Consider the following 27,202-nt stretch of genomic DNA (forward strand, 5'->3'; position numbering starts at 1 on the left):
CACATAAAATTCCTTGATTTTAAGAAAACAATAAAACATGTCTGATTTTATGGACAGTGAAGCTGAGGAATCTGATGAAGATTTTGAAGAAACTCAACAAAATGGCAGCAAAGATGACTCTGATGAAGAGGATGAAGATGCAGGAATTGGTAAAAAACATTTTTTAAGACTTTGAAAGTTTTTTTAAAGTAAAAGGAATTAGTTAAGTTTTGATTCTTATTATTTCAGATGAAAATGAAATTAATGATATTATTAATGATGAACCAGAAGAAGAACAAGATGAAAATAGTGATGATGAAGATGGAGATTTACCAAACAATCGTAAAAGAAAACTAGGTAAAGCTCTATTATTGCATATATATTAAATTGTATAATGGGCTATAAAGACCAATATAGCACCTTAAATATAAAAGTTTTCACTGTTTCTTTTTTTATCATCTATATTTGTATTATAGTGTTTAGAATTGTATACATGTGCATTTGTATTTATATGTTAATGTTATAAAGATATAAACACAATAGAAATTTTTTAAAATAAAAATAATTCATTTGTATTGTAAATAGGTTTAAAATTTTTTAAAAGTATAGAATTTTCAAATTATCATTTAAATTTGTTCATAAAACTTCAATTTAATTCATGAAAGTATTTTTTCTTTTAAATTCATCAAATTGTTGTCAAATAATATGTTAAAGGTTTAATGTCATACAAAACTGTCTACAATAAATTTAAAAAAAATAGAAATTGAGTAAATGTTGTTTAAGTGTAGATAATTGTAGATAACAGAAAATCTTACTTTAATTAATTTAAAACAAACCAGTTTTATATTCTTCTTATTCATAAGTTTGATTATATTTGAATATTATATGCGCTGATTGCTTAGAGATTCAAGTACATTTTTATTTTATTTAAAGAAAGTGATGAAGATGATGTTGATGAAGATGATCTTGACCTTATTCAAGAAAATACAGGGATCAAAATAAGAAAAGTAAATCTAAAGTTGTAGTACTTAAGCTGGAGATAAATTAATATTTTTTAAAAAATATATATATATAAAAAGCTAACCTTATTTATAGAAAAAGCACTCTCGTGTCAAACTATTGGATTCTGATGAAGAGGAATCTGACAGGCCACCAGAAAATGAGCGTGATAAAATAGCTCATGATATCTTTGATGCAGATGACAATGATGAAGTGTCTGTTCTGTCAGATCGACCAGAATCCAGACATTCACACAGTAGCTATAAAGCAGTAGAGGTAGATGATGAGGAATCAGGAGAAGATGAAGTTGATGATTTTATTGTTGATGATGAAGATCGACCAATAAGAGAAAAGAAGTTTAAAAAAAAAAGTGTATCTGGAAGATATACAGATAGGTATGTGTAATTGATTAAAGTAAAAAATTCAGCTTTAAATTTTGTAAATGTGAAACTTTGATAGCTGATCTGTTGTTCTGAAAAAGAACTGCTCTTAAAATAAATCTAACCATAAATATTTTAAAAACTAAAATTAGTTTTTGGTATTTATAATTTTTTTAGGAATATTATATCTAATGAGCAGATTAATGGTTAACATTTTGAGATGAATGATCTATAATTTACTTTCAGGTTTCAAAGAACCCCTTTTTTTGAAGTTTTAGAATTTTATTGTCTCAATCCTAAACTGTGTTTTAATAAATATAAAAAGAATTCAGAAAGAATTGTCTGTTCAATTCTATTCAATTACTTGTAATGTGCTGCCTTGCAAGTAATTAAACCAATTTGAACAGACTTTCCAGATGCAAAGAAGTCTAATTTTCTTAGAAAATGTAAACTTTATAGACATAAACAAGTAACAAAAAAAACTTAATAGACTTAAAATGGTCCTGGAAAATGGCAATAAAAGTCTTGGAATGTCCTGAAAATCTCCTGGAATTTTATTTCTAAAACTTGTAGACACCATGTGAACTTATAGGAATCTTATAGTAACCTACATGCTGGCTATTTATGTTTTGGAAATATATACCGTGAATGTTTTCTCTATAAATCTCTATACTGATTGAAACTCTAGTCTAAACAACTTGATTATATAATGAATCATACTTTTCTGATATTCTCTAAACTAGGTTTTGAGTATGAAAGTTAAGTGACTGGGTATTTTTGCCACCTAACTACTTTAACAGTAGTAAGGACCCCTATGATAAGGTTCTTCTTTGATGTAATGAGATGCAGGCCAGTGCGTAGATTGGAGCTGAAGTTCTTTTATAGCTATGTATAAATGATACCAAGAAAAGGCACTAAGCAACATAAGCAGCTCAATGGGAGGAATGAGTCCCATTACCAAACATTTTTGCATTCTTGATATCACCTTCAAATTTTCTAAAAGCCGGAAAGAAATGCATTCGAGATCCAAGTATTCTCAGAGCACTGCAAATTGCCAGACGTTTGGACTCAACATTGCACCAGGTGCAAGGGTGTGAGCAAGCATGATTTTGAAGTCCAAAAATGATATTTAGAAGTTATATGTAGCAAGAAAAGACAAGTTTAACTTTATTTGCATGGATAAAGTAGATCATTTTGATATTTTTAAAAGTTTCAGGAAGATTCTCTGCAATAGTTAATAGCACTTGTTGTTATACTCCACTATCATTTGATAATCTTTAGATTAAATGTTTTTCAATGGTCACTATTGGTATCAAACTCTGTAATGCCAAAAGATACTTTCAAAAAACCACCTGATAAATGAAAAGTTCAATAAATGTCTTCCAATAAAGAGAAATGCTTTAAGAAAGTTAGGCTCCACAATTTTGGAATGAGTGATTTGGTTAATTGCTAATGCCAACTTTTTCATTCATAGATTTGACAGAATTGTATTATTCAGAATTGAAGAGCCTTATTGAGCTGATTTGGAATTACTTTAATGTAATTATAGCAACCCACTCCATGTTTTCTGCTCAACATAAGAATTATCCAAGCTTGTGGATACCAAGAGAAACTCTTTTCTGAGACAATTCTTTAATGACTACAGGTACAAATCTGGTTCTTAAATAGATTCTTGCCCACTCAACTCCTCTTCCTGCCTTTTGTTTTCAGCTTTTTGGCAACCATCAAAATGAAGGTGCACAACAAGTTAGAAGTGCATAATAACTTTTGTTTGGCTTTAACAAAAATTGCTATGGATATCCGATCTTTAGCTCAAGAAATGCAGACCCATATAGGCCAAACAAGTTGAACCTGTTATTCTAAGAAAGATAATCTTTCTTATATTTTAATTCTGCTCTTTTGTTGCATTTGTTCAAAACTTAAAAACAGCACTATTTGGGATTTTATTTCTTTAAATTCAGAGATTATTCTTATGTTTTTAACAGTGCATTGTGGGGAAAATCAGGATTTTAACAAAAATAATCTTCACAGAAAAAATTATTAATTTGGTTTTTATGTCTCCTTTTTTTCTGGTATCAAATTTAATTAACCTTAAACCTTAAAAATCCACAATCTACTAAAATTCAAGATTTTTTCCCCTTATCTTGATAGCTTAAGATTGTCACACACACTTGATACACAAGTATCAAGTGTATGTGACAATCTTAGAAATTTCAAGCTGGTTTTTTTTCTAAAAGCTATTAATTAAAATTTATGTTTTTATGTTTTTGGAATAGCCCAGCTTTCATAATCTAAAGAAAAAATCTTTATTTATTTTTTCTAAAATTCCTTAGTGTATTATTTTCAAATTTAAAATTTCCTTCATTTCTTTAGTGCTTTACAGGATGCTCAGGATATTTTTGGTTTGGAATTTGACTTGAGTGAATTAGAACCTGAACCTGATGATTTAGGCGAAGGTGAATTTGATGAGGATTTAGATGAAGAAGAATTAGTCACAAAGATGGAACAACGTAAAGCAAGAAAAAAAGCTTTGCGTAAAAGTATTTATGATGTAAGAAAAACCTTTCTAATGTTATTTCTTGAGATTTTCATTCTTGTAATGAGTTGATTAGACTTATTGATTGTTAAGTTGGTGGTTTTTGAAAGGCTTTTAATTCCTGAATTGTTCAAGTGTATATTTAACTTTATCTCTCTAGATCTATGATCCAACAGAACTGGAACGCAGTCATTTAACAGTTGAAGATAATCGTATAAAGATCACTGATATTCCAGAAAGATTTCAACTTCGTACTGTTCCTATGCAACAAGTTTCTAACACAGAACTAGAGGAGGAAGCAGAGTGGATTTACAAACAAGCATTTATGCAGCCACCTATATCACAACAAAATTTTCAGGTAATGTATTTAGAGTTCTGATTTTACATAAAAATGTAATGAGATTTTATCTCATAAGAATTATTAAAGTTAAATTTCAATCAAAGATGTTTCAAATAATACCTAATTTGCATGATCAATTTTATAGATAAAATGCAAACCAAAGTCATTTCTAGGTTTTAAATATTTAAACATAAAAAATCTTACTCTTTAATCTATTATTTTAGAAGTTAAAACGCTTTTAAAGTTTTATCACACAGAGACAAAGTTTAAATTAAACACTTTATAAAAGAAAATCATTTTCAGGAAGTAGGGTGTAAATTATTTTTCATATCAGTCTGTTATAAAATTAATCTAGGGTATATTAAGAAATAAACATCTACGACCATTGTTTCAGGAATCATAACTAGAATTTAAAGAATTGTAGTTTTTGTAGATATTTAGGTCTCCTATATATCCAGCTAAAGTTCTGTTCATAACAAATATGAAATCCTGTCCACAACATAACAAGTTCTTGTGATAGTGATTTAGTTTTTTTATTCATGCTTTTATATTTTTGTATGTTTACAAAAAAGGAACAACATCTGAAAGGGCCTCATGAATGAATTAATGCAGCAGTTCAGAGAAAGTTTTTCTGATTGCAGTTTTAAAGTTTTTAAGATTTTTTGTTACTTTTTAGATAAATTACAAATCATAAAAGTTGATTTAGATTATGGAGTATATGTAGATGGCACTTTAAAAATCTATCATGTGTAAAAAGACAAATTAATCTATTCTTAATTTCAAAAGATCCTTTCTGAAAAATTAATTGGACTTTTGTTTGAGGCAAAAATAGCTGAAAAAACTAATGAAATTTGTTTTTAAATTAATCTTCATAAACATTATTGAAACACAGTGGTAGTTGTTAAACATTGTAGTGATGTTATGTTAATGAATTAAATCTTCATAAAAAGTTAAGATTAAAAATTCTAAATATCATTATTATTTCCAAGTTAGGAATATATTTTAGGTTTTTCCTTACTTAAAATCTTAATGTAATTCCTAAAGGAAAATAAATATTAGTATTTTAAACTACTCATAAACAGGCCAGAGGTTCCTTAACTGTGCTATCAGATGCATAGAAATTGCATAGCCACTATTGAGATAATCTCATTAGGACTTATCTACAAATTGTATTGATGCTTATTGTCAAAATTAAAATTTGCACATACACAATTATTTTTAAGTCAGTTATAAAAAGGTCCCTTGTAATTAATTCCCTGGGGTCAAAATGCACAAAAGTGTTCAAAAAGATAAATCAAAGTTTAACCTGAAAGGTTCAGATGTTTAAAAAATATGAGAACACCAATTGGCATGCAATTAAAGCCATAATATACAATAGGGTAGGTCAATTTTACCCTACCCTATTGTAGAAGTTGAAGGTAATTGAAATAAAATACTTCATGAAATTTCAGTGATTTTTTGAGGAAAAAATGTTTGACTTTCAATCTTCATAAGTAAATATGAGGTGATGTTCAGGTTCATTAAATTTTTTTAAGGACTTCCCCTTTAGGCAATTTTATTATGCAAGATTTTCAAGTGGTCTGATCGTGTTTACTATCCACACTAAAGCAAATTTACTGATTTTTTTTCAAAATCTTTAGTTTCACTATCTTAACTTGTGATATAGGCCAATCTAATTTGCAGTTGTCAATCAAGATGTAATTGATATCAAGATTTATCAAGATATGTTTAATGTCATGCAGTAAATCATTTGCAAGACCTTCACCTACTCAGGTGATTTAAGGCCAGTCCAAATTCTTATGGTAGTTCGTCCTACCTTCTACAACTCCTTTTTAAAAAAAACTGTTTTTGAAAAATTGTTGTCTAAGCTGAATAATAATTAGAAAAAGTTGGGCTAAGTTGAAAAAAATATTATTGACAAAAATATGGTGGATGACGCATATTGTCAGTAAACTTAAAGATGAATGTTTAAAAAAATAAGGGTTTAAATTGTTAAGCACAACTTTTCTAGTTATCTACAAGCTAAAAGACATCGATATTGAATTATATTGTTTTTTCATACTTTGATTCAGAAGGTAGGGTAGAAAATCCGACATTTAATAATTTCTTTCAATGGCGTACAATGAAGTGTCGAGAACTCAGTAATACTTAGCGATTTTGTTTTGAAAGGCTTTTTGATGACCGCATAAACAGAATGGTTTCTGTCGGTGGAAGTTATTCGTAATAAACAAAATAGAGCGTGTGGTCACCATATATACATATAAATATACATATTTATATGTATATATAGTGTTAATACAATTTATTATTTTTAATTGGTATTTAAAATTAAATAAGTTTGCTCATTTGTTTTTATAATTTTTTAAAAGGTACTTATTTTTATGTCTGCATTTAGAAATAAGTTCAGTTTTTTTTATTTAGTAAATTTTCTTGATCTAAATAAGTAATAATTTCAAACTTTTTTGTTAACAAAACATACATTTTTAAGATATGTTATTATAGGTAGGCGCAGTTTTTAGGATAGACCAGTTTAATTTAAAGTTAATATTTTTTTCTTTTAGTTGCCAAATATATTTTGACAGCATAGTCTCTTTTGAGTACTTTTCATGATTTTTTTTATTTTTTAATGTAGTTGATGGAACTTCCTGGTCAAAGAAATCAATTACTATTTTACAATGCTTACTATATAACTAAAAAAAAATTATTTACAAGTATATTTTATAATTATATAGAAATGTGATTTATTTTACTATAGGAGGATGGATCCTGCTTAAATACAACACATTGAAATTTGACTGATAGCATGTTTAATTTGTATAGTAAAGATAAATAAAACTGGAGAAAATAAAGAAAAAGAAAATGTTTATTTAACAAGAATGAAAATATTGCGAGAAAGAAAAAGATCTAGATTTAAAATAAATAAATTAATAAAATCAGCAGTAGTGTTTAGTAGACTGTTGACACAACGAATTTAACCGATTTGTTTGGAAGAAATTGAAATCGATTTATTAAATTCTTTTGTAGTAAAATTATTATTCGAAATACATTATAAATCAATGACAACAAATGCATGGTCATTAGTTGAATTAACAAGTAATTTACATAAATTTATTAAAAGCAGCTAAATAAGTTTAAAGATTATGGCAATTGTCGAATGTTTATATACATCAAAATGAATTGGAAAAACCTTTGAGATTGGTTTTAAAAACATCCTTTGTGATATTATTGGAGTAATAGTTTATATTCTAGTAATAAAGTTTTGTTAAATAGGATATGATTTGTATTGATTATCATTATTTAATTTATAATTTTTTATTCATTTTATTTTAACAATAATCATCCAGTCAATTGATTTATTAATTTTTTGTTTGTTTAGATATTATCTAGATTATATATATATATATACATATATACTTGCTGCCAGTTTCTCTTTTTTCAGAATCATCAAGAAGTTTTTCTATTTTCTTGTTCTTTAAGAACATTGAGCACTTTCTATTTTCTATGTTATGTTTTGAACATTGAGCACTAATTTAGTAAAATACACTAACATAATTTACATCCAATTTAAAAAATCTATTGCAAATAATAAGTATTCAAGATTTGAATAATAAATAATGTGGTTTGTTATAAATCATTATATTATATACTAATTCATAACATGTTATGAACTCATGATATATACTTAAAAAATTAGAAAACTTTCTTGTCGGACTTTTTTAGTTACCGCTTTATTATAAGCGTTTAGAAAAATCCTGCGGGATCTGAACGGCACAATTTTACGTCACCCTCAGATAAACGAAACAAACCCGAAATTTACGGAGACTGGCCTTAAACTAAATGAGTAAGCTTGATGAACATTCATTTCTGACTTATTCCATAGCAAATCTGAGAAGTTTAGTTAAGTTGTAGTTTCCAGGAAGATTCTTTTTTGGTTGTCATTCAGCCTCTTCCTGAAAGAAAATGTGGCATACAAAATGGGTTTTTAATTTACAGGTACTTAAAATATTTCAGTAAAATTGCAAAAGTTACCTCAGTTTCAGATGAATTGCTAGTTTTTTTGGATGACTTTGTTGTATGAGAGATCACTCATTATCAATCCTCTTGTTTCTTTTGAAAGCTACTCTAAAATTACTCAATTTGATATTTGAAAAAAAAAGGTAAAATTAACCTACCCTAATATACACAATCAGAACAGTAAAAAGTGGATTGGCAAAGGCTTGATAATTAGAGTTGCTTTTTGCAATTTTCTGAATTAGGACCACTTTATTGTAAAGAGGTATGGTGGACAAATGCATGTTTAATTCAATTCTGGAGAACTAAGCTCACAAATAAAGAAAGTACAAGTTCATAAACTTATCAAGATTAAGATGTACTGAGGTTATTAGGAACAATTGATATGCCATCTTTTACTAATCTGATATCAAAGCATATCAGATTGATATGATTTTGATTTCCCCTTTTAACTTTTTTTAAAAAAATATAAATGTCATTCCCTCCTGGCACTTGTAGTTAGAAGAAAAATATTCAAAATAGCCAGACATTAAAGAACTTGTTTCTTAAACACAAATTCTTTAATGTCTGGCTGAGTTATAGATAGTGCAATGCAAGCATCTGGTTCCACATGTAGTCTGTTTCTGTGTTCAGTTTTAGTAATACTAATCTGGCAAAAACCAAAAGTTAGTTTTGATCCTTTTTTTAAAAAATTATTTTATCAATTTTCTTTCCCCCTTTATAAAGGCAAAATTCCCCATTGGAAGGGAGGATGGGGAATTTCCCCATTTTGAAAATACTGCTTCTGATTACATACTCTTAAAAGTTGAAATGATATTAGCTTATGAATTTTTTCTTTCCTTTATTTTTTCTTTGGTTATATTGCTTTGTCAATTTTTTAACAGACATAATATTTTTTACTTTGTCAATAGACTTACAGTGTGATTTAATTATTTTGAAGAAATTTTAAGTTAAATATTAATTTAAACTGTGGAGTTTAGTAAAAGTAATATTTTTTTTTTATATATGAATTCTCTCATTATAACAAATTGGATTGAAATTGTTTCCTAATATATTGTTTCATGGGTTGTATCAATTATTTTGAAATCTTTATTATAAAAGTATTACACAAAATATTATCAAGTATTATTAAAAACCATTGGAAAATTTGCTTTCAATTTTTTATTGTAATTTGATACTAGGGTTCTGTAGCTAAATGATTCTGATTTTCTGTATGTAGGCAAAAGTATGTTCTGATTTTAATCTTAATTAAGTAATTCAAAGCTCTTAATTTAAATGCTTCTCTTTGTAATAATAGTGATAAATATGTAAGATGTTGAGAAAGGTATTTAATTATGCTTTGCTACTACTTAAAATTATCCAGAAAATTTTTTTACTTTCAAAAAATAAGAATGCAGTTGGTAATTTTTATTTTTATTTTTTATTTTTAATTTCTTTTCAAACCTTTAATAAATCTATAATACTTTAGTTGAGAGAATAACGTTTTTTTTTAACATAAAGAACTAGCAAATTTAAAATAGTTGATATTTTTAGTTAATTAAATAATTTTAGGATCCTGTTGATGCAACAAAACAGTATGTTGGTTTTGAACCAAAAGGTGTAACAGCAATTCCAAGGATACGTGCAGCACTTGGTTTCATGAAAAAGGATTTGTTTGAGGTTAGGTTATAAAAAATTTCCAAATGTTTCAGTACTCCATAACAAAAGTTTGAAAATATAATTAAATGTAAATGTCTAATAGTTTTAGGATTTAAATTTAGGTTCCATTTATTGCAATGTACAGAAAAGAATATGTTGAACCTGAACTGAAAAAAGATGATTTATGGAAAGTTTATGAATGGGATGAGAAGGTTTTTTTTTTTTTTTTTTTCATTTTTTGAAGGTTTTTGATTAATCCTAAGCTTTGGTAAATAAGATTGCAAAACTCAAAAGAGTTTTACTGCAAATGCCATGGCTTGAGAGCCTCTTTTTTTTAGTTTTAATTTGTGCAATAGGCACCTAATTAAACATTAGAGTCTAAAGATTAGTTTTAGGCCTATATCATTAATTTAGTGTTTAGTTTATAGAAGGGCTAAGAAAAAAATTTATTTTTTGTATCAACATTAGTATTAGTTCCTTATTTCAACGCTGTCAAAATTGCATTTGCACTTGTGAAAAAAACTGATACTAAAAAAAATATTATGAGATGTAAAAAATTTTAAGATATTTTTAATACTTCAATATACAATTTATACCTAAAATGTGCAATCCTGCAGTGTTCAAGGAAATGGAAAAAGAAAAAAAGAAGAGAAAAAATCTACATCTGCTAGTTCCTTAGCATCAACAAGCCAAGAACATCACTTAAGTATTAAAAAATTTCTTATACTGAAAGAATATCTATTTCCATGATATCAGTTCAGTTTAAGAATTCAATTATTGAGTTAATAGTAAAAAATTCTTTTCTTTCTTTCTTTTGTAAACCAGCTATGAAAAACTTACATACTTATAATGAAATAGTAAAATGGTAAAAAAAATTAAAAATTCAAATAGACAGTAACAGTGTTTGATGTTTGGTTACACAAAAAGCTGAAGAAGAAAGATTAACTTCAAAACTATTTAAAAGGACTATTTGTATAGATGAATAATAGATGAATCCATGTTTTTAAGAACAAGTTACTTGAAGAAATAATAAAGCAATGAGCAATGGATAACAAGTACTGACTTTAGTGGGATGGCACATGATTGATTGTTAGAGTTAAAATTTCTTATTCATATAACAAATCCATAATCCATCTATGGTGTAGAACCAAGTGGAAAATCTGAATAGTTTGCTGTACCAACGATATATTGTCACAAATAAAGTTCAAAGAGAATATTTAGCTCCTGGATATGTTTTTCAAGGAATGGAAGACTCTTCAAGTTAGCGTGAAGTGATTACTCAAGTTAGCGTGAAGTGATTATTCTAAGATCCAATTTGAAAGACTTGCTTGAAGCAATTTTTTTAAAGGATAAACTGTTACTTATGAGTTAGCAAATTTTGAATTTTTTCTTATCTTTTTCAAGAAATATATATATATATATTCGTAAAAAAGGAAATTTACTTTCAAAACTCAAAAGTGGGCCAGGGCCACCTCATTTTAAATTTTATTTTCCAAATTAGTATATATATATATATATATATATATATATATATATATATATATATATATATATATATATATATATATATATATATATATATATGTATGTATGTATGTATATGTATGTATAAGGCCTCTATATTTAAGATAATTTTCCAACTATCGCAATGAGGTGGCCCTGGCCCACTTTTGAGTTTTGAAAGTAAATTTCCTTTTTTTACATGAATAGAGTTATTAGAATTAGAATCAGTTATTACAAGTAGTTACTAATAGTATCTAGGGTTTAGCTATATATATATGCTCTAAATTCTAATGTATCCTAAGAGTAAAAATATATTATATCCTATAAATATTTTTCAAGTTTTGTTTAACATGTTTTATGTTTATATGTGTTAAAAAATTTTTTTCCTGCTTTGTAGTCTAAGTCATTTAATTCTGTTCTATTGCTTGCATTTTAATTTGTAGTAGGGGAGACCAGGGCTAGTCGGCTACAGTTTTAGTTTTTGATCTTTGTGCGGGGTGAGTTGCCTACACCAACGGAATAAGTTGGCATCCCATATTAAAAATGACAAGTTTAGCAACATTAGGCATTTTTTTTAAGTGCATCTTTTTCATGGAAACTGATGATAATTTTCATTCAACAAAATTTTTTACCTTAAATTTTTTTGCCCTTAAGCCAATGTAAATTTAAAACAAAAGAGAAAATATTAATTAACTTATTATTATGTAATAAGAATAGTAACAATTATACTACTAATCATCATCATTAGAGTTGTCACAAATGTAAAATAAAGTGTTTCCAGTTATGCAGGAGTCAGGAGCCCAAAAGTGACATTTAATGCACTGAACCCAGATTTCCTCAGGCTTACTTTTAGAAAAGGTTCCAACACAAACCAAACAAAAACACTCCTCGTCATCAAAGTTATTTTCATGATTCAGACTTTTCATTAGGTATATGCTTCTTTTACTAGTTGGTTTTTTACTCATCTCAATTTTAAACTCATTAAACTTTTTTCTTTTCTTTTTCTCTTCCATATCTAACTTTTTCTTTTTAATAGATTCTTTTTCTTTTTTTTAAATATTTGGTGAATCTGTTAATACTGACATGGTTCTTTTTTTCTTGTCCTTTTTATTTAAAATTATTTTTCTTGCTTTAGCTCTTTTGAATGGTCTTAAATCTTCAGGAGTTAGAATTGCAGTTGTCTCATCATTATTGTCTGAAAATAAGATATGAAAATATGGTTCTTAATCTTTTGAGCAATTAACTTCTGGCTTGTCATTTTCTGATATTGTTAAGTCAACATGAGTAACATTACTTACACTTAACACTAATCTTTCTATAGCAGGGCCTGGTTCTGAATTTGGACTATCGGTAGTATATGCAGGCATAAAATCATGTTCACTGAAAATGTTAACATTTAGTGGAAAAATTCCTGTTTTTTTAAACCCAGCTGTGATATTATTTGGGTACATTCAAGTGAAAAGGAGTTAGTCACAATTCTAGGTATATTGTAAATTGTCATTGTTGAACCAGGGTGCATTGTCATCCATGTATTGCAAGCTGTGTTTTTGTACTTTTTAAAAGGACCAAATACACTGAGATCTAGGGGCTGCAGTTTGTGGCTGCCATGAGGTGGAAATGAACAAACTGATACACCATTTTCTTTGAAGTAGTCAAAGCTTCTATTGAGAGGTGGGAGTCATGATTGTCTAATAGTAACAAAACAGGTCTTTCTTTTGAGCTTCTAGTATATTTGAAAAAATGATGGGAAAACTGTAAAAACTGAACTTTAGCCATCCAACCAGAAAGGTTTGCAGTGCCTTTAGTTCCATTGGGAGCACCATTTAAAAAATACTCTCTAAACTTCACTCGTGGAAATATAAAAAAAGGTGGAATAGAATTCCCACTTGCTGAGACAGCAACTGCAACAGTTACTAAATTGCCTCTCAGCAGAAGTAACACGTCCAACTTGTTTAAAACCTTTATGAGCTACAACACAATCTGGAGTTTGAATTGTAGTAATACCAGTTTCATCCATATTCCAAGTATCTCCACTCTACAACTTTAAACAATTAAGAACAGTTTCTAAATAGTTGTAAAACTTTCTAACATTTGTGGGATTAAAACTGGAAGCACGTGCTTGACTTATTGCTTAAGGTTTACTTATTGACAACATTTTGTGTCTTTTGAGGTAAGTAGTGAACCAGTCTTCTCCTGCTGCTTCATTTTTACTCCAATTCTATGGCATTTTGATGTTATTAGCTTTTCCATACTGAAAAGCTAGTTTCCTCACTTCTTTGGCAGAAAGTCCATAATAAATGTCAGAAGCTTTTGTAATATATTGTGCTAAAATTTCTTCTTGTAAATCATTGAAGACCTAAACAAATCTGCAAACATATTAGTTAAAGTATTAAAAATGTCACACATACAGATTATATATATATATATATATATATATATATATATATATATATATATATATATATATATATATATATATATATATATATATATATATATATATATATATATATATATATACATATACAGCTATTTCAAGTTGTATTATTTTCAAATACAATATCTCCTGTTCATATAGGAGTGCTCAATATTTTGTATAAATAGAGCAATATATATATATATATATATATATATATATATATATATATATATATATATATATATATATATATATATATATATATATATATATATATATATATAAAACGAAGAAACAACAACTATGTATGGTACTTAAAGTTTCATGCTTAGCGGCAATCATCAGCCATGAAATACAAATCAAAAATCTATAAAAACCGTTACAAATTGCAAAAATTACTGTATCATGTGCTCTGACGTCATATTAGGAAAAAGAGGAGGAAAAGAAATAAAGAAAGAAAGCAATAAAGAAGTAAAGAAATGAAAGAAAGCAATAGAGAAATAAAGAAAAGAAAAGAAAGAAAGGAAAGGAAAGAAAGAAAAGAAAGAAATGAAAAGAAAAGAAAAGAAAAGAAAAGAAAAGAAAAGAAAAGAAAAGAAAAGAAAAGAAAAGAAAAGAAAAAAGAAAGGAAAGAAAGAAAAGCAAGGAAAGAAAAGAAAAGAAAAGAAAAGAAAAGAAAAGAAAAGAAAGAAATAATATAGGCCTAGTCACCAGTATCAAATTTCAAAAGAAGAAATTTATTTCTATGCCTGCATTTTGAAACAAATTCGTTCTTCTTATTCAATAAGGTACCTTCATTAAGCATAATAATCATGTACTTCTCATGCAGGCATAGCATGCAACATTTTGTGGCCGGGTTGTACGGTTTGCAATGTATGATTATCTTTCACTTAACAATAGGTGAAATTTTCTTTTATTTTCCATATTTCTTTTGATAGTTCTGTGTTGTTCTTGTATTTTTCAATGTTAAAGGATTTTTGGTGGTTTGCGTACCTTAGTTTGAAAGGTGTTTCGCTGATGTCGTAATATATTTTTTCTTTCATTACTGGGTTGCTGGAGGAGATGGTGGCTTGGTAGACTATGTTTTTTGTAAGGCAATTTTGATGTAAAGGACACTTAGTTTTATCGATGCAATTACAGGTTTTTTCTCTAATGTTGGGGTTTTTTTGTTGGTTTTTTTGCAGGGAAGACACGTTGACAAAACATCGAACATGTACATGTTGTCTAAAGACGAATATAATAATTTACTCACAAGTGCTATAACGTCTTCATACAAAAAAGCCAATCCAATAATAAAAGACCAAGTAAATATAGAAACCAAAAGAAATTTAAACAACCACGAAGTTTTTAACAAAATTGAAATAAATGAAACAAACATCTAACTGTTTTTTAACCCTGAAAGACCACAAAGAGAACTTTATAAACAACCCTACAGTCAGACAACTAAACCCTGCTAAAAATGAAATTGGAAGAATCAGTAAAAATATAGTATCAAAAATAAACCATGATATCAAACGTATACTTGGTCTCAATCAAAGGACAAAAACACAATATGTCACTGATTGGTTTAAGATAATCACTGAAAAACACCTGTATAAGTTTCTTATTTTTGACATAAATGACTTTTACCCTTCAATCAATGAAAATCTTTTAAACAACGCAATTAGCTTTGCTGAGAAACACATAACAATTAATAATGATCAAAAAATGATTATCAAACACGCAAGAAAATCGTTACTCTTCAATAATGATCAAGTTTGGGTTAAAAAGAAAAGCGGTTTGTTTGATTTTACCATGGGTGCTATTGACGGTGCCAAGGTTTGTAAACTTGTTGGTATTTTCCTACTTTTCCAACTATCACAACATTATAATAAAGCTGATTTTGGACTATATCGAGACGATGGTTTAGCTATATTTAGAAACACCAGCGGCACACAAATGGAAAGAATAAAAAAGCATTTTGTTCAAATCTTCAAAGACAATAGCTTACTCATTTCTATCCAATGTAATTTGAAATAGTCAATTATCTTGACGTCACTTTAAATTTCAATGACTGCTCTTTCCGGTCTTATAGTAAACCTAAAAAATGTTTTAAGCTATATTCATGCTGAATCCAACCATCCTCCTAACATTTTAAAGCAGATCCCGCATTCCATCGAGCTACGATTGTCTGCCAATTATCTAGCGAACAAATCTTCAGAAATTCTTCTTATATGTACGAGGAAGCCTTAAAAAAATCAGGTTATGACCAAAAGCTTAAATACATCTCCAATTTACAACCTGTTAACAGCAAAAGCTGTAAGCGAAGAATTATCTGGTTCAATCCTCCTTACAGCAAAAATGTTTGCACAAATATAGGAAAGCGGTTTTTAAACCTGGTCGACAAACATTTCCCAGTAAACCACAAACTCCATAAGATTTTCAATAGAAATTACATTAAAGTGAGCTACAGCTGCATGCCGAACATAAAAGACATCATAAATTCCCACAACCAAAGCATTCTGCAAAAAAAACCAGCAAAAAAACCCCAACATTAGAGAAAAAACCTGTAATTGCATCGATAAAACTAAGTGTCCTTTACATCAAAATTGCCTTACAAAAAACATAGTCTACCAAGCCACCATCTCCTCCAGCAACCCAGTAATGAAAGAAAAAATATATTACGACATCAGCAAAACACCTTTCAAACTAAGGTACGCAAACCACCAAAAATCCTTTAACATTGAAAAATACAAGAACAACACAGAACTATCAAAAGAAATATGGAAAATAAAAGAAAATTTCACCTATTGTTAAGTGAAAGATAATCATACATTGCAAACCGTACAACCCGGCCACAAAATGTTGCATGCTATGCCTGCATGAGAAGTACATAATTATTATGCTTAATGAAGGTACCTTATTGAATAAGAAGAACGAATTTGTTTCAAAATGCAGGCATAGAAATAAATTTCTTCTTTTGAAATTTGATACTGGTGACTAGGCCTATATTATTTCTTTCTTTTCTTTTCTTTTCTTTTCTTTTCTTTTCTTTTCTTTTCTTTCCTTGCTTTTCTTTCTTTCCTTTCTTTTTTCTTTTCTTTTCTTTTCTTTTCTTTTCTTTTCTTTTCATTTCTTTCTTTTCTTTCTTTCCTTTCCTTTCTTTCTTTTCTTTTCTTTATTTCTCTATTGCTTTCTTTCATTTCTTTACTTCTTTATTGCTTTCTTTCTTTATTTCTTTTCCTCCTCTTTTTCCTAATATGACGTCAGAGCACATGATACAGTAATTTTTGCAATTTGTAACGGTTTTTATAGATTTTTGATTTGTATTTCATGGCTGATGATTGCCGCTAGGCATGAAACTTTAAGTACCATACATAGTTGTTGTTTCTTCTATTTTTATATATATATATATATACACACACACACACACACATACATAAAAAAGGTTAAGCTTACCTGTCTAGATTTGTTGTTGTTTGGCTTCTTGTTGTTATTTTTTGCTGTATTGGGATAGGCTTCTTGCAGGAATATTAAAATCTTTTGCTGTCTTTCAAATAGACCTTCTATTTAAATTGCATCAATAGCATTTTTTATAACATTTTGAGGAGTTATAGCCCTATCTGTTTTTCTTTTGCAATTTCGCATGTCTGTAGATTTTATATTACTTTGGTAAATTTACAGCCAATGTGAATAAAGGGCAAGTTGGCACATGTTGCCAACTTGCCTCACGATCATTGTGCCAACTAACCCCAAAAGCTATTTGTTCACAAAATGTCCTACTGACCCCTCAAAATGCAAAATATTGAAAAACACAAAATATGTCAGGTTATAGTAAACACTTACATCTATTCGAGTTTATTTGTAGCTAATGCTATTACTTTTTAAAATTGAAAAAGTAATATAGTTACAAAAGTTACAAAATTAGTAAAAAAACACAAAAAACGCTATAACTTCTATGCACGTGCACTAATTATCCTGATACTACACTGGAAGATGATTTTGTTATGTAGGAAGATTCCATAAGAATTCCAAAAGTTTCTGATGGAAAACTCCTGAGTTAAACGCAGTGTGTCAACTTACCCCTGTAGCCAACTAGAGCCAGTCTCCCCTATACTTGGTATGTATTAGCTACTGTTTGCAATAATCACCAGAACTTTGGTGCCTTACGCATTTAACCTGAAAGGAGACAAAAACTAGAGCCAGAACCTGTTATAAAAAAAGGTAGGAGTCCAAGAGGACCAGTTTCCTACTAGCTCTTAAGCTCTGGTAAAAAACAAAAATTACTGCCACCAAAAAAAATCTAAGCAAAGTTTGTTATTTGGGAAAATAGGGTTTTAAGGTGTTCACCTAGGGTAATTTAAGAAGATCTATATTTTTTTATTTGATATATCTTTTTCAGTTTAAAAATTTAAAGTCAATTTCAGTACGGTTCTAATCACTCCAGTGAATAAGTTTTTAAATTTGCCTTAAAAACTGCATAACTATGATTTTTATGGTCACAAACTGTTATTCAGCATAACAGTTCATTCTTTTAAATAAGAAATTAAGAATTATTTGGTAGTTTGCAAATGTGATTTGTAAAAAGTAAAAAATGCCTATTAGGAACTCTGTTAAAATATTTTTTTTTTTTAGTATACTCAGTTTATTGTGCGAAAAAACAATTTAAAGCGCCTTTTTAAGGATGTGCAAACATATCAGTTTGAGATAACTAAAAGTAACAGTGATAACCCATTAAAGGAAGATTTTCGTCTTTTGGAACAAGAAGAAATTGATCGGTAAGTTATCAACATCTAAAACTTTTTAATAATTAGGAACAATTGCTGTTAACAATTTCTCAATAAAGAATTTAAAAATATCTTTTAAGAATTTAGATAAACAGCTTTCATTAACAAATCTTCCAGATTTTCTTACCCAATTACTATTAAGTAATGATTATTTTAGGTTGGAAAATGCTCAGAATTTAGAAGATTTAACGGATATATACTTACATTTCCAGTTGTATTATGGTGATGAAGTTCCAAACATGCATGAGTGGAAAAAACAAAACAAAAAACCTTCCCACAAAAAAAAAAAAAAAAAAATTCTTGTTCAAAAAAATAAAACAAATGCAAACCTAGAAACTGATCCTGAGACAGGAGAAATAACTCAAACAAATTCAGCAGAAGAGGAGAACTCAAAAGGCTCATCTGGTGAAAAAAAACACACTGAAAAAACTGGTGATGCAGGTTTTAATGTTCAGAATTTAGCAGATAATGATAATAAAGAATATGAAGAAAAAGAGGTAGATGTTACTGATTCAGAGGCAAGTGAAGATGATTTGGCAGTAAAAAAGGAAGAAGTTAACAGGAAACTTCCCAGAAAACGAACTTTGTACACAATTTGTAAAGATAATGGTAAAAGCTTTTTATATAATAATATTTTATTTTTGATTAAATTGAATATTATTATAAGAGATTTACAAAGGTTCATTAAAGTTTTAAAAAATCAAAAAATAGTTTTTCTTTATGAGTTTTTTACAAAATTATATTGAAAGAAAAATTTCATTGATTTAAATGACTAATAATATAGCAACATTTAGCTTTTCTTTCTGTCATAAAACCAGACAAAAAAAAGATTTAAAGTTGCATAATTTGATTGATGCATCTTTATTCTTGCAAATGTTTTTTGAAATCTTTTCATATAAAGTGCTTTAATTTTGAATTATTTTGTTTGCATTATTATCAACTTTACTACTTACAAAATGAAAAAGTTTAAGTTATTGCTAAACCTATCCAATATAATTTTTTGTATAGGATTGACAACATTGGCATCACGATTTGGCTTGACAGCTGTACAATTTGGTGAAAATTTAAGAGATAATTATCAGAGACATGAACCTGTACAATTTTCCCAGACACCACTTGAGTCTGCAGAATCATTTATTTGCAAGTGAGAAAAAAGATTTCACTTGTGTACTATTAATGCTGAAGTTTACAACCTGTGGTTTAGATTACGTTGTTTGTAATTTTATTATTTAGTTTATGTGATTTATATCCTTTTAGTACCTTTCCATCTGCTGAAGCGGTTCTAGCAGGAGCTCGCCATATGGTGGCTACACAGATTTCACGAGATACACTTGTGAAACAAAATGTCAGACAAATGTTTATGGAAAATGCCAAAATTTATATAACACCTACGAAGAAAGGAAAAAAAGTAAGATTTTTCTTTATTTAGTAGGACTAAGATATTAAAGAACATCCTACATAAGTTTTGATAAAATTTAATTTTGGTAATTCATATAAGTTAACCAATTTTTACAGATAAAATAGGAAAGAATAAATAGTTACAAGGTTAAAATATCAAACAAAAGTCAGTAAAAATTCAGAAAAAGTGAAAAAACTTAAATGTTTAAAATTTGAAATAGGTAAAGAGTAAAAAGTTTTTTTTTTGTTTTTGTTCAAAAAAGTAAGCTATTTTTTATCTAAAAGATGAAGAGTCTTCAAATTAACATTCCTTTAATTTTTGCTTAAATATTAATCTGAAATTAGTTCTCGAAAAAATATCTACATCGTATTAAGAGAAAGTATTATGTATAATACTTTTTATGATATTGATCCTCTTGTCTTAAGGAAATCGATAACACTCATTCAAATGCACCATTTAAATACTTAAAAAGCAAACCAGTACGAGACCTTCATGGAGAACAGTTTTTAAAAATGTGGCATGCAGAGCAGGAAAATTTAGTGAAAATGAGAATTATGGTTGGTCAAGAGCAATCTAATCAAGGGTAAAGAACAATATTTTTCTACCCACTTTTAGAACATTTTTTTTTTTTGTTTACTTGTTCTTTTCCTTTTTTAACTTTATTAATATTTATTTAGGTTTTCATACCTTGATGAAATAAAGCAATTATATCATCGGGTATGAATACTATTAATTTTCTTTGAAACATTTTAAAAAAAAATTCTTTTTTCTTTTTATTATTTAATCTTATAGAAAAGCTGATAAAAATGATTTACTAATTCTAATAAAACAATATGAAATAAAAAAGCAAAGAATATTTTATAATTTAGCACTATTTATAATTGTTTAGTAATATTTGAAAAAAAAAAAAAATTGTTGATGAAATTAAGCATAATTCATTGTCAAATATAATACTTATTTAATGATTTATAATTATTCCAGGATTCTTTAATTTTACAGTTCTTTAATGTCTGATTGACTAATATATAGTTCTATGATATCTGATTGACTAATTTTTATATCAAACTTATATAAATTTATATTAAAAACTTGTTTTACCTTCAAATGTAAATTATCATTAAAATTATTTAGTATATTTTCTATTTAGGATGAGTTTAGTCTTTTGGTCCAAGAATGGAATAAGCAGCGGTCTGAGGCCATATCTTTAGCACTTAATAAAATGTTGTATCCCATGTTGGAGAAAGAGCTAAAAGCTAAGTTGTTGCGTGAATCAATAGACTTTGCTATAAAGGTACATAAACTAGGCATAACAGAATGTAAACTGCAGATGCTTTAAAACAAATGATATGTTTTTAATTTCTGATTTTATAGTTTTTACATCCTGGTTAAAAATTGTCAAAAAACAAAAAAATTGTTGACATAAAATAGTCTTGCATTTACAAAAAAACTTTTAGGCGTGTACTCGAAAGTTGCACAGTTGGATTTCTGTTGCACCTTACCAACCTGAGAGTAATGAAGAGGGAGAGTATTCTGCTGATAATGAATCAACACATGGATGTCGTGTGTTATCATGCTCATTTCTACCTGACAGGAATGCTGTTTCTTTCTTTGCAATGCTGGATGCAGATGGACAAGTTGTTGATTTTCTTCGTTTAAAGTATCTTCTGTGGAGGAAGAACAGCAATAAGAAATCAGAACAGGATTGTAAGGTCTGCTGATTTTTTAGTAAATTTGATTACTAATTTGTTTTATCAAAAGTAAGTTGTTGTCTATTTAAGACAAGTTTTATAGTTACTGTGGTATCAACTAGTATGTTTTAGTTGAAATTGTATTGGTTAAAAAATGGTTTTAAATAATGATGATTCTTTATTTAACATGTATTTAGAAACTATTTATGAAATTTAAGATATCATTACATTGTGTGAAATAATAGGCTAAAAACTTTGACTTTTAAAAGTCCAATGAAATAATGTAGTTTCATACATCAAATCATTACTTTAAAGTTTAACTGGTATTTAAAATCTGTGGCTTGTTTTACAAAAACTGTATGGAAATGTTAATGTTGGAAAGGTATAGATTTATGTTTTAAAGATGTCTTTAGTATATAAAAGTTAAAATAAAGTATGTTTTCAATTCAATTGATGAGTTTCATTATTATAATCTTTTTACCAGATTAGTGACATGAACAAGTTAAAGGATTTTATTCGTAAGTATTCACCACGAGTTATTGCAATAGCAGCAGAGTGTTGTGATGCACAGCGAGTGTTAGACGACATCACTCAAGCTGTCCAAGAACTAGAGCAAGATCATCAGATGCCTCATATTTATGTAGAATTAGTTGCTGGTGAAGTTGCAAGAATTTATCAAAACTCACCTAGAGGATTGGTTAGCATATTTTTTAAAAACAGTTATATTCTAAAAATCAATATAAACTTATTACAAAGACAAATCATTGAAATATAGTTTGAGCAGGTGGAACAAAATTTTCCTTTTTCTACAGATGGAATTTGCAGAGTATCCTGAGTTACTTCGTCATGCCATATCGATAGGTCGTCGCATTCAAAATCCTCTTGTTGAATTTGCTGGACTCTGTAATTTTGAAGAAGAGCTAGTCTGCTTAAGACTTCATCCCATGCAGGTTTTATGTGCTACATATTTAATCAAAATCAATCTTCATATTTTTGATTAGATAATGTAAATGGCTTCTTTTCTAATTTAAATAATATAGTGACATTTTCATAACAAACACAGGATCATCTACCAATGGATTTACTTCAAAGACAGCTAGAAATTGAATTTATCAATGAAGTTAACCAAACTGGTGTAGATATTAACAGAGCCTTGGACTTTCCACACATGGCTGTCCTAACTCAATTTTTATGTGGTTTAGGTCCTCGCAAAGCTGGACATCTACTTAAGGTTTTGATTTTTTTTTTTAATTTAAGTTTATTGTAAAAAAAAAAGTGATTAAATGAAAAAATAATAAATCTTTTACTTGTTAATGTCTTTAGTTATGAATAGAAAAGTTAGCTAATTTGTTAATTGTTGTATTTTAGAACTAGCATGCAGCTTTAATGCTATCAAATTTTAAGAAAAGTAAATTGAGGTTGAAAAAGAACATTTGTGTGTTTATAAATTTACAGATGCAATCCACCTTTGTACAATTTTATGTACTGACAAAAGTTAGATGCTGCAAATAAGTCAAAAATAAAATTTTTGACATAATTGCAGCATCACCTATCAATATATAAAAACTAAAATATAGTATATAAATATTAAAAATTGTTTGAGCAGGTGGAACAAAATGGTTTGGTCTGCTGACCCTAGTTCTATAATTTCAACAAAAATTTATTAGTTTGATTAGATTTTCAATCTGAAATTATTCTAATAAACACATTTTAGATGCTAAGACAACAAGGTTTACGTTTGGAAAATCGTTCTCAATTGGTAACTGTATGTGAGATGGGATTGCAAGTATTCCTTAACTGTGCTGGATTTATAAGAATTGAGCCTTCAGAATCAAATGACAAGTATGAAGTTCTTGATGGAACAAGAATACATCCAGAAACTTATGACTGGCCAAGGAAAATGGCTATTGATGCACTTGAATATGATGATGTAAGATGTGTTTCTGATGCCATATTTCTCTTAAAAAGTTGTTTATAGTTTTTTTCTTTTAAAAAATTTATACCTTTTTTTTTTAACTATTAGATAAGATTTATACACTCTATATTGCATTTGAAAAGTTTGAAGCTTTTATTTTTGAATAATTTGAATTTTTATACAGGGAATGGAAGAATCCAATCCATCGTCTGCTGTAGAAGAGATTCTTGAGCAACCAGATAGGCTGAAAGATTTGGACTTAGATGCTTTTGCTGAAGAGTTGGCTAGACAAGGCTATGGAAACAAACAAATTACTTTATATGACATTCGAGATGAACTTATCAACAGATTTAAAGATCATCGGCCTACATTTAAAGGTTAGATTTCAAAATATATTTCTTGAATTTTCTGATTATATTTAATGCATAAACTTTATTGGAAAAGTTTTAAGTATTTAACTCATGAGTTAAAAAACTTGATAATAATAGATTACCCTATTATTATCAAGGTTTGTCTATTGAAGAACGGTTCCATCTGCTTACTGGTGAAACACCACAATCTCTTTATTACGGTAAAATGATTACTTGCGTAGTCACAGGTTTTGCATGTAAAAAACCTACTAGAGAACAATTAGATTCTGCTAACCCTACTAGAAATGATGAAACAAATTTATGGAGATGTCCTTTTTGTTTGCGAGACAACTTTCTTGAATTAAGCGAGGTAAGCAAGTTGATGGTTGAGTGTTTAACTTACAACTAACTACATTTAAAAATTTGTTTTTAATGTGTAAAAATGGTTGAAACTTTTTAAAAAGAAAAATGTAAAAGTTTTTTGTTTTTTTTCTTAATACAGGTTTGGACTCACTTTGATAATGGAAGTTGTCCAGGTCAATCTATTGGAGTTCGAACTCGACTAGAAAACGGTATAAATGGCTTCATTAGCACAAAGAATATTAGCGATAAAGGATGTAAAAGACCAGAAGATCGAGTGAAGGTCTTCTTTTTATTTTTTTTCTTTATTGATAAGTTATATATTTTTTTTTTTTTAGAATTTAGTCTTAGAATTATATAAATTGTTTTTGAAATGATAATTGTTTTAACTTCAGATTGGTATGACACTTCACGCAAGAGTGATAAAGATTAATTACGAGCGTATTCAAGTTGATCTTACTTGCAAAACATCTGACCTAACTGATGCTCAAGGGAATTTTAGGTATTTTATATAGTCATAACTAAGTATAGTGAAACCGTAAGCATGATTGCGTCGATCCTTTTCTAATTTTGTTTTAAAACTTAGTTCACCACGTGATATATATTACGATCAGGAAGCAGCAGACAAAGATAAGAAAGCTGAAGAGCTTGCGAAAGTCGCCTTATCTAAAAGAACTAGTGAGTAGAAAAAGCTTGTGTACAAGTCTTATTTATTCTACTGATCGTTATGAATCAATTTTATGACTTTTTTAAAAAATTACTACTTAATTTCAAACAGTGATTTAGAATAGGAATAAGAAAAAAACTACTTTGACTTTCTTTAGCTTATGTAAAGCGCGTCATAGCTCACCCATCATTCAAGAACGTTACTTTTAAAGATGCCGAAAAACTTCTTGAGACTATGGATCAGGGAGAATGCATCGTTAGGCCGTCGAGCAAGGTATATCTCTGTTAAAACTTCGTGTTCGATATAAATAAATATGTCTTTGATTTTCATGTATTTTAACTGTCGCCATTTTTGTTTTTTCTTAAGGGAACGGATCATTTAACGGTTACATGGAAAGTAGACAACGGAATCTATCAACATATCGATATTCGGGAGGAGGGTAAAGAAAATGCTTTTAGCATTGGAAGATCATTATGGATTGACAACGAAGTAAACTTTATTCAAAAATTTTTTTAAACAAAATTTGTAAAAGTATTTCTATTTATTATCCGACATGATTTCCTAGCAAATTTTCTTATACTGCTTAATAGTGATAGGCATATAACAAGAAGCATACAACTAAAAGAATATAATATTATTTAGGAGATAATATCATTAAGACGATAATATTATTTAGAAGATAATATTATTTAGGAATATGAGGACCTCGATGAAGTCATGGCTCATCATATTACTCCAATGGCTGCACATGCTCGAGAATTGCTTAACCATAAATACTACAAAGAAACTGGAGGTGTGAGAGCAAAACTCGAAGAGATCCTTGCACAAGAAAAGCGAAAAACACCTGGGCGAATTCCTTATTTTTTTGCTAGTAATAAACAGTATCCTGGAAAATTTATGTTAGGTACTCGATTGCATTGAAATTTGTGTTAGGTACTTCATTGCATTGAAGTTTATGTTAGGTATTTGATTGCATTGAAAAAAAAAAGACTGAAAAATTTCGCAGAATTTACAGGATTTACTTTACTATAAGTTATTTATTGACAAACATTACAAATAATGATTTTAGCTTATAATATTTTAAAGGAGTACTATATATCTTATCAGGTTATATGCCACGTTTGAAAGCTAAAGTTGAATTTGTAACGGTAACACGAGATGGTTTTCGTTATCGGGGAAGAATACATGCAAACACAAACAATTTGTTAAAGTGGTTTAAGGAACACTTCAGAGATCCCATCCCCGGAGTCGGTACGTTGGTATAAGTTTTTTTTCTATTCAAAAATTAACTTCTTTTAAGGTTGAAGTCGAGAAAATCAAAAAATGCTTTTAAATTTTTTACTAGGTACACCGATGCGTCGCACTCCTCATAACCAAACACCAATATCAATAATTGGTGGCACTCCATACACTCCGGGTGCTACACCTTCAAACCTGATTTCAGAAGATGAAGCTGCTAAACTTATGCAACAAGCGTTTCCTGCCGGTTTTGATCATCAAATGTACAATGCGCTTTCTATGACACCAGCCCGATCAACTCCAGGTTTTTCTACACCGGGAAGCTTCTCCTTAGGGAGCGTTACACCACTATTAGATCGCTCTACTGAAGTTGAAGGTAATTTTGCCCAGTGGGGTAATCAAGGACAAAATTACGGAGGAAATGGTGAAAATAAATTTAAGAAAGATCGTGGTGGAAAAATCGGTTTTCAAGGAAGGGGAGGATATCACGGTAATCGTCAGTTTGATCGAAATAGAAGTGACAATCAGAGAAATGAAGGCCAGAGAAGGCATCGTAGGTGAAGCTTCGCTGTTATAAGTGTATAGTTAAATGTAAATCTTATGGTTTTTTTAAAAAACATTAATTTTGCGTTAAACAAAAGAATATTTATAATAGATATATTAGATGGGGGTAACGATTGTTTTTTTGTTTTTTTTTTTAAAAAAAAAAAAAAAACGTCAAACAACTAATATAAATTCTAGTTGATCATGTTAATAAAATGCTCCTTTTATAGTTTTGATCTGCTTCATTTTGAACAGAAACCGCGAAGAAAGTTTATGTTTGTTGTAAAGATATTTCTTCCCTTTCTATTGATGCTTCTGTTATAATAATATAATTTCACTGATGAATACTAAAAACAAAGTTGAGTATTTAAACTTAACGATAGAAGACGGCAGTCAAATGCGAATAATCGACAAATTTTTTACACACAAATCAAATTTAAGATAGTGAGGGAAGAAGAAAAAAAAACGTT

At 28.5% G+C, this 27,202-nt stretch overlaps 1 protein-coding gene and 1 pseudogene across 1 annotated transcript; one reads left to right on the forward strand and one right to left on the reverse strand.

The window, feature by feature from the left end:
* LOC145184932 (transcription elongation factor SPT6-like) lies at positions 1-26,829 on the forward strand. The gene is made up of 30 exons (XM_090093587.1): positions 1-149; positions 229-336; positions 913-986; positions 1,075-1,373; positions 3,732-3,909; positions 4,055-4,252; positions 9,797-9,904; positions 10,006-10,095; positions 18,420-18,562; positions 18,729-19,180; positions 19,580-19,715; positions 19,829-19,979; positions 20,396-20,553; positions 20,648-20,687; positions 21,118-21,261; positions 21,425-21,679; positions 22,143-22,355; positions 22,471-22,608; positions 22,722-22,889; positions 23,373-23,588; positions 23,758-23,950; positions 24,082-24,293; positions 24,426-24,566; positions 24,679-24,785; positions 24,870-24,961; positions 25,108-25,223; positions 25,317-25,439; positions 25,644-25,854; positions 26,058-26,201; positions 26,296-26,829. Exons 1-30 carry the CDS (start codon positions 38-40, stop codon positions 26,748-26,750), a joined length of 5,175 nt encoding a protein of 1,724 aa, XP_089949713.1. The 5' UTR covers positions 1-37; the 3' UTR covers positions 26,751-26,829.
* On the reverse strand, positions 12,118-13,403 carry LOC149886001 (uncharacterized; annotated as a pseudogene).
* Positions 26,830-27,202: the final 373 nt, after the last annotated feature.

This window comes from Hydra viridissima, unplaced genomic scaffold (genome assembly GCF_058129835.1).
Source record: "Hydra viridissima isolate aposymbiotic clone 2 unplaced genomic scaffold, HvirCarnegie_v1 scaffold_7, whole genome shotgun sequence".
Taxonomy (NCBI): domain Eukaryota; kingdom Metazoa; phylum Cnidaria; class Hydrozoa; order Anthoathecata; family Hydridae; genus Hydra; species Hydra viridissima.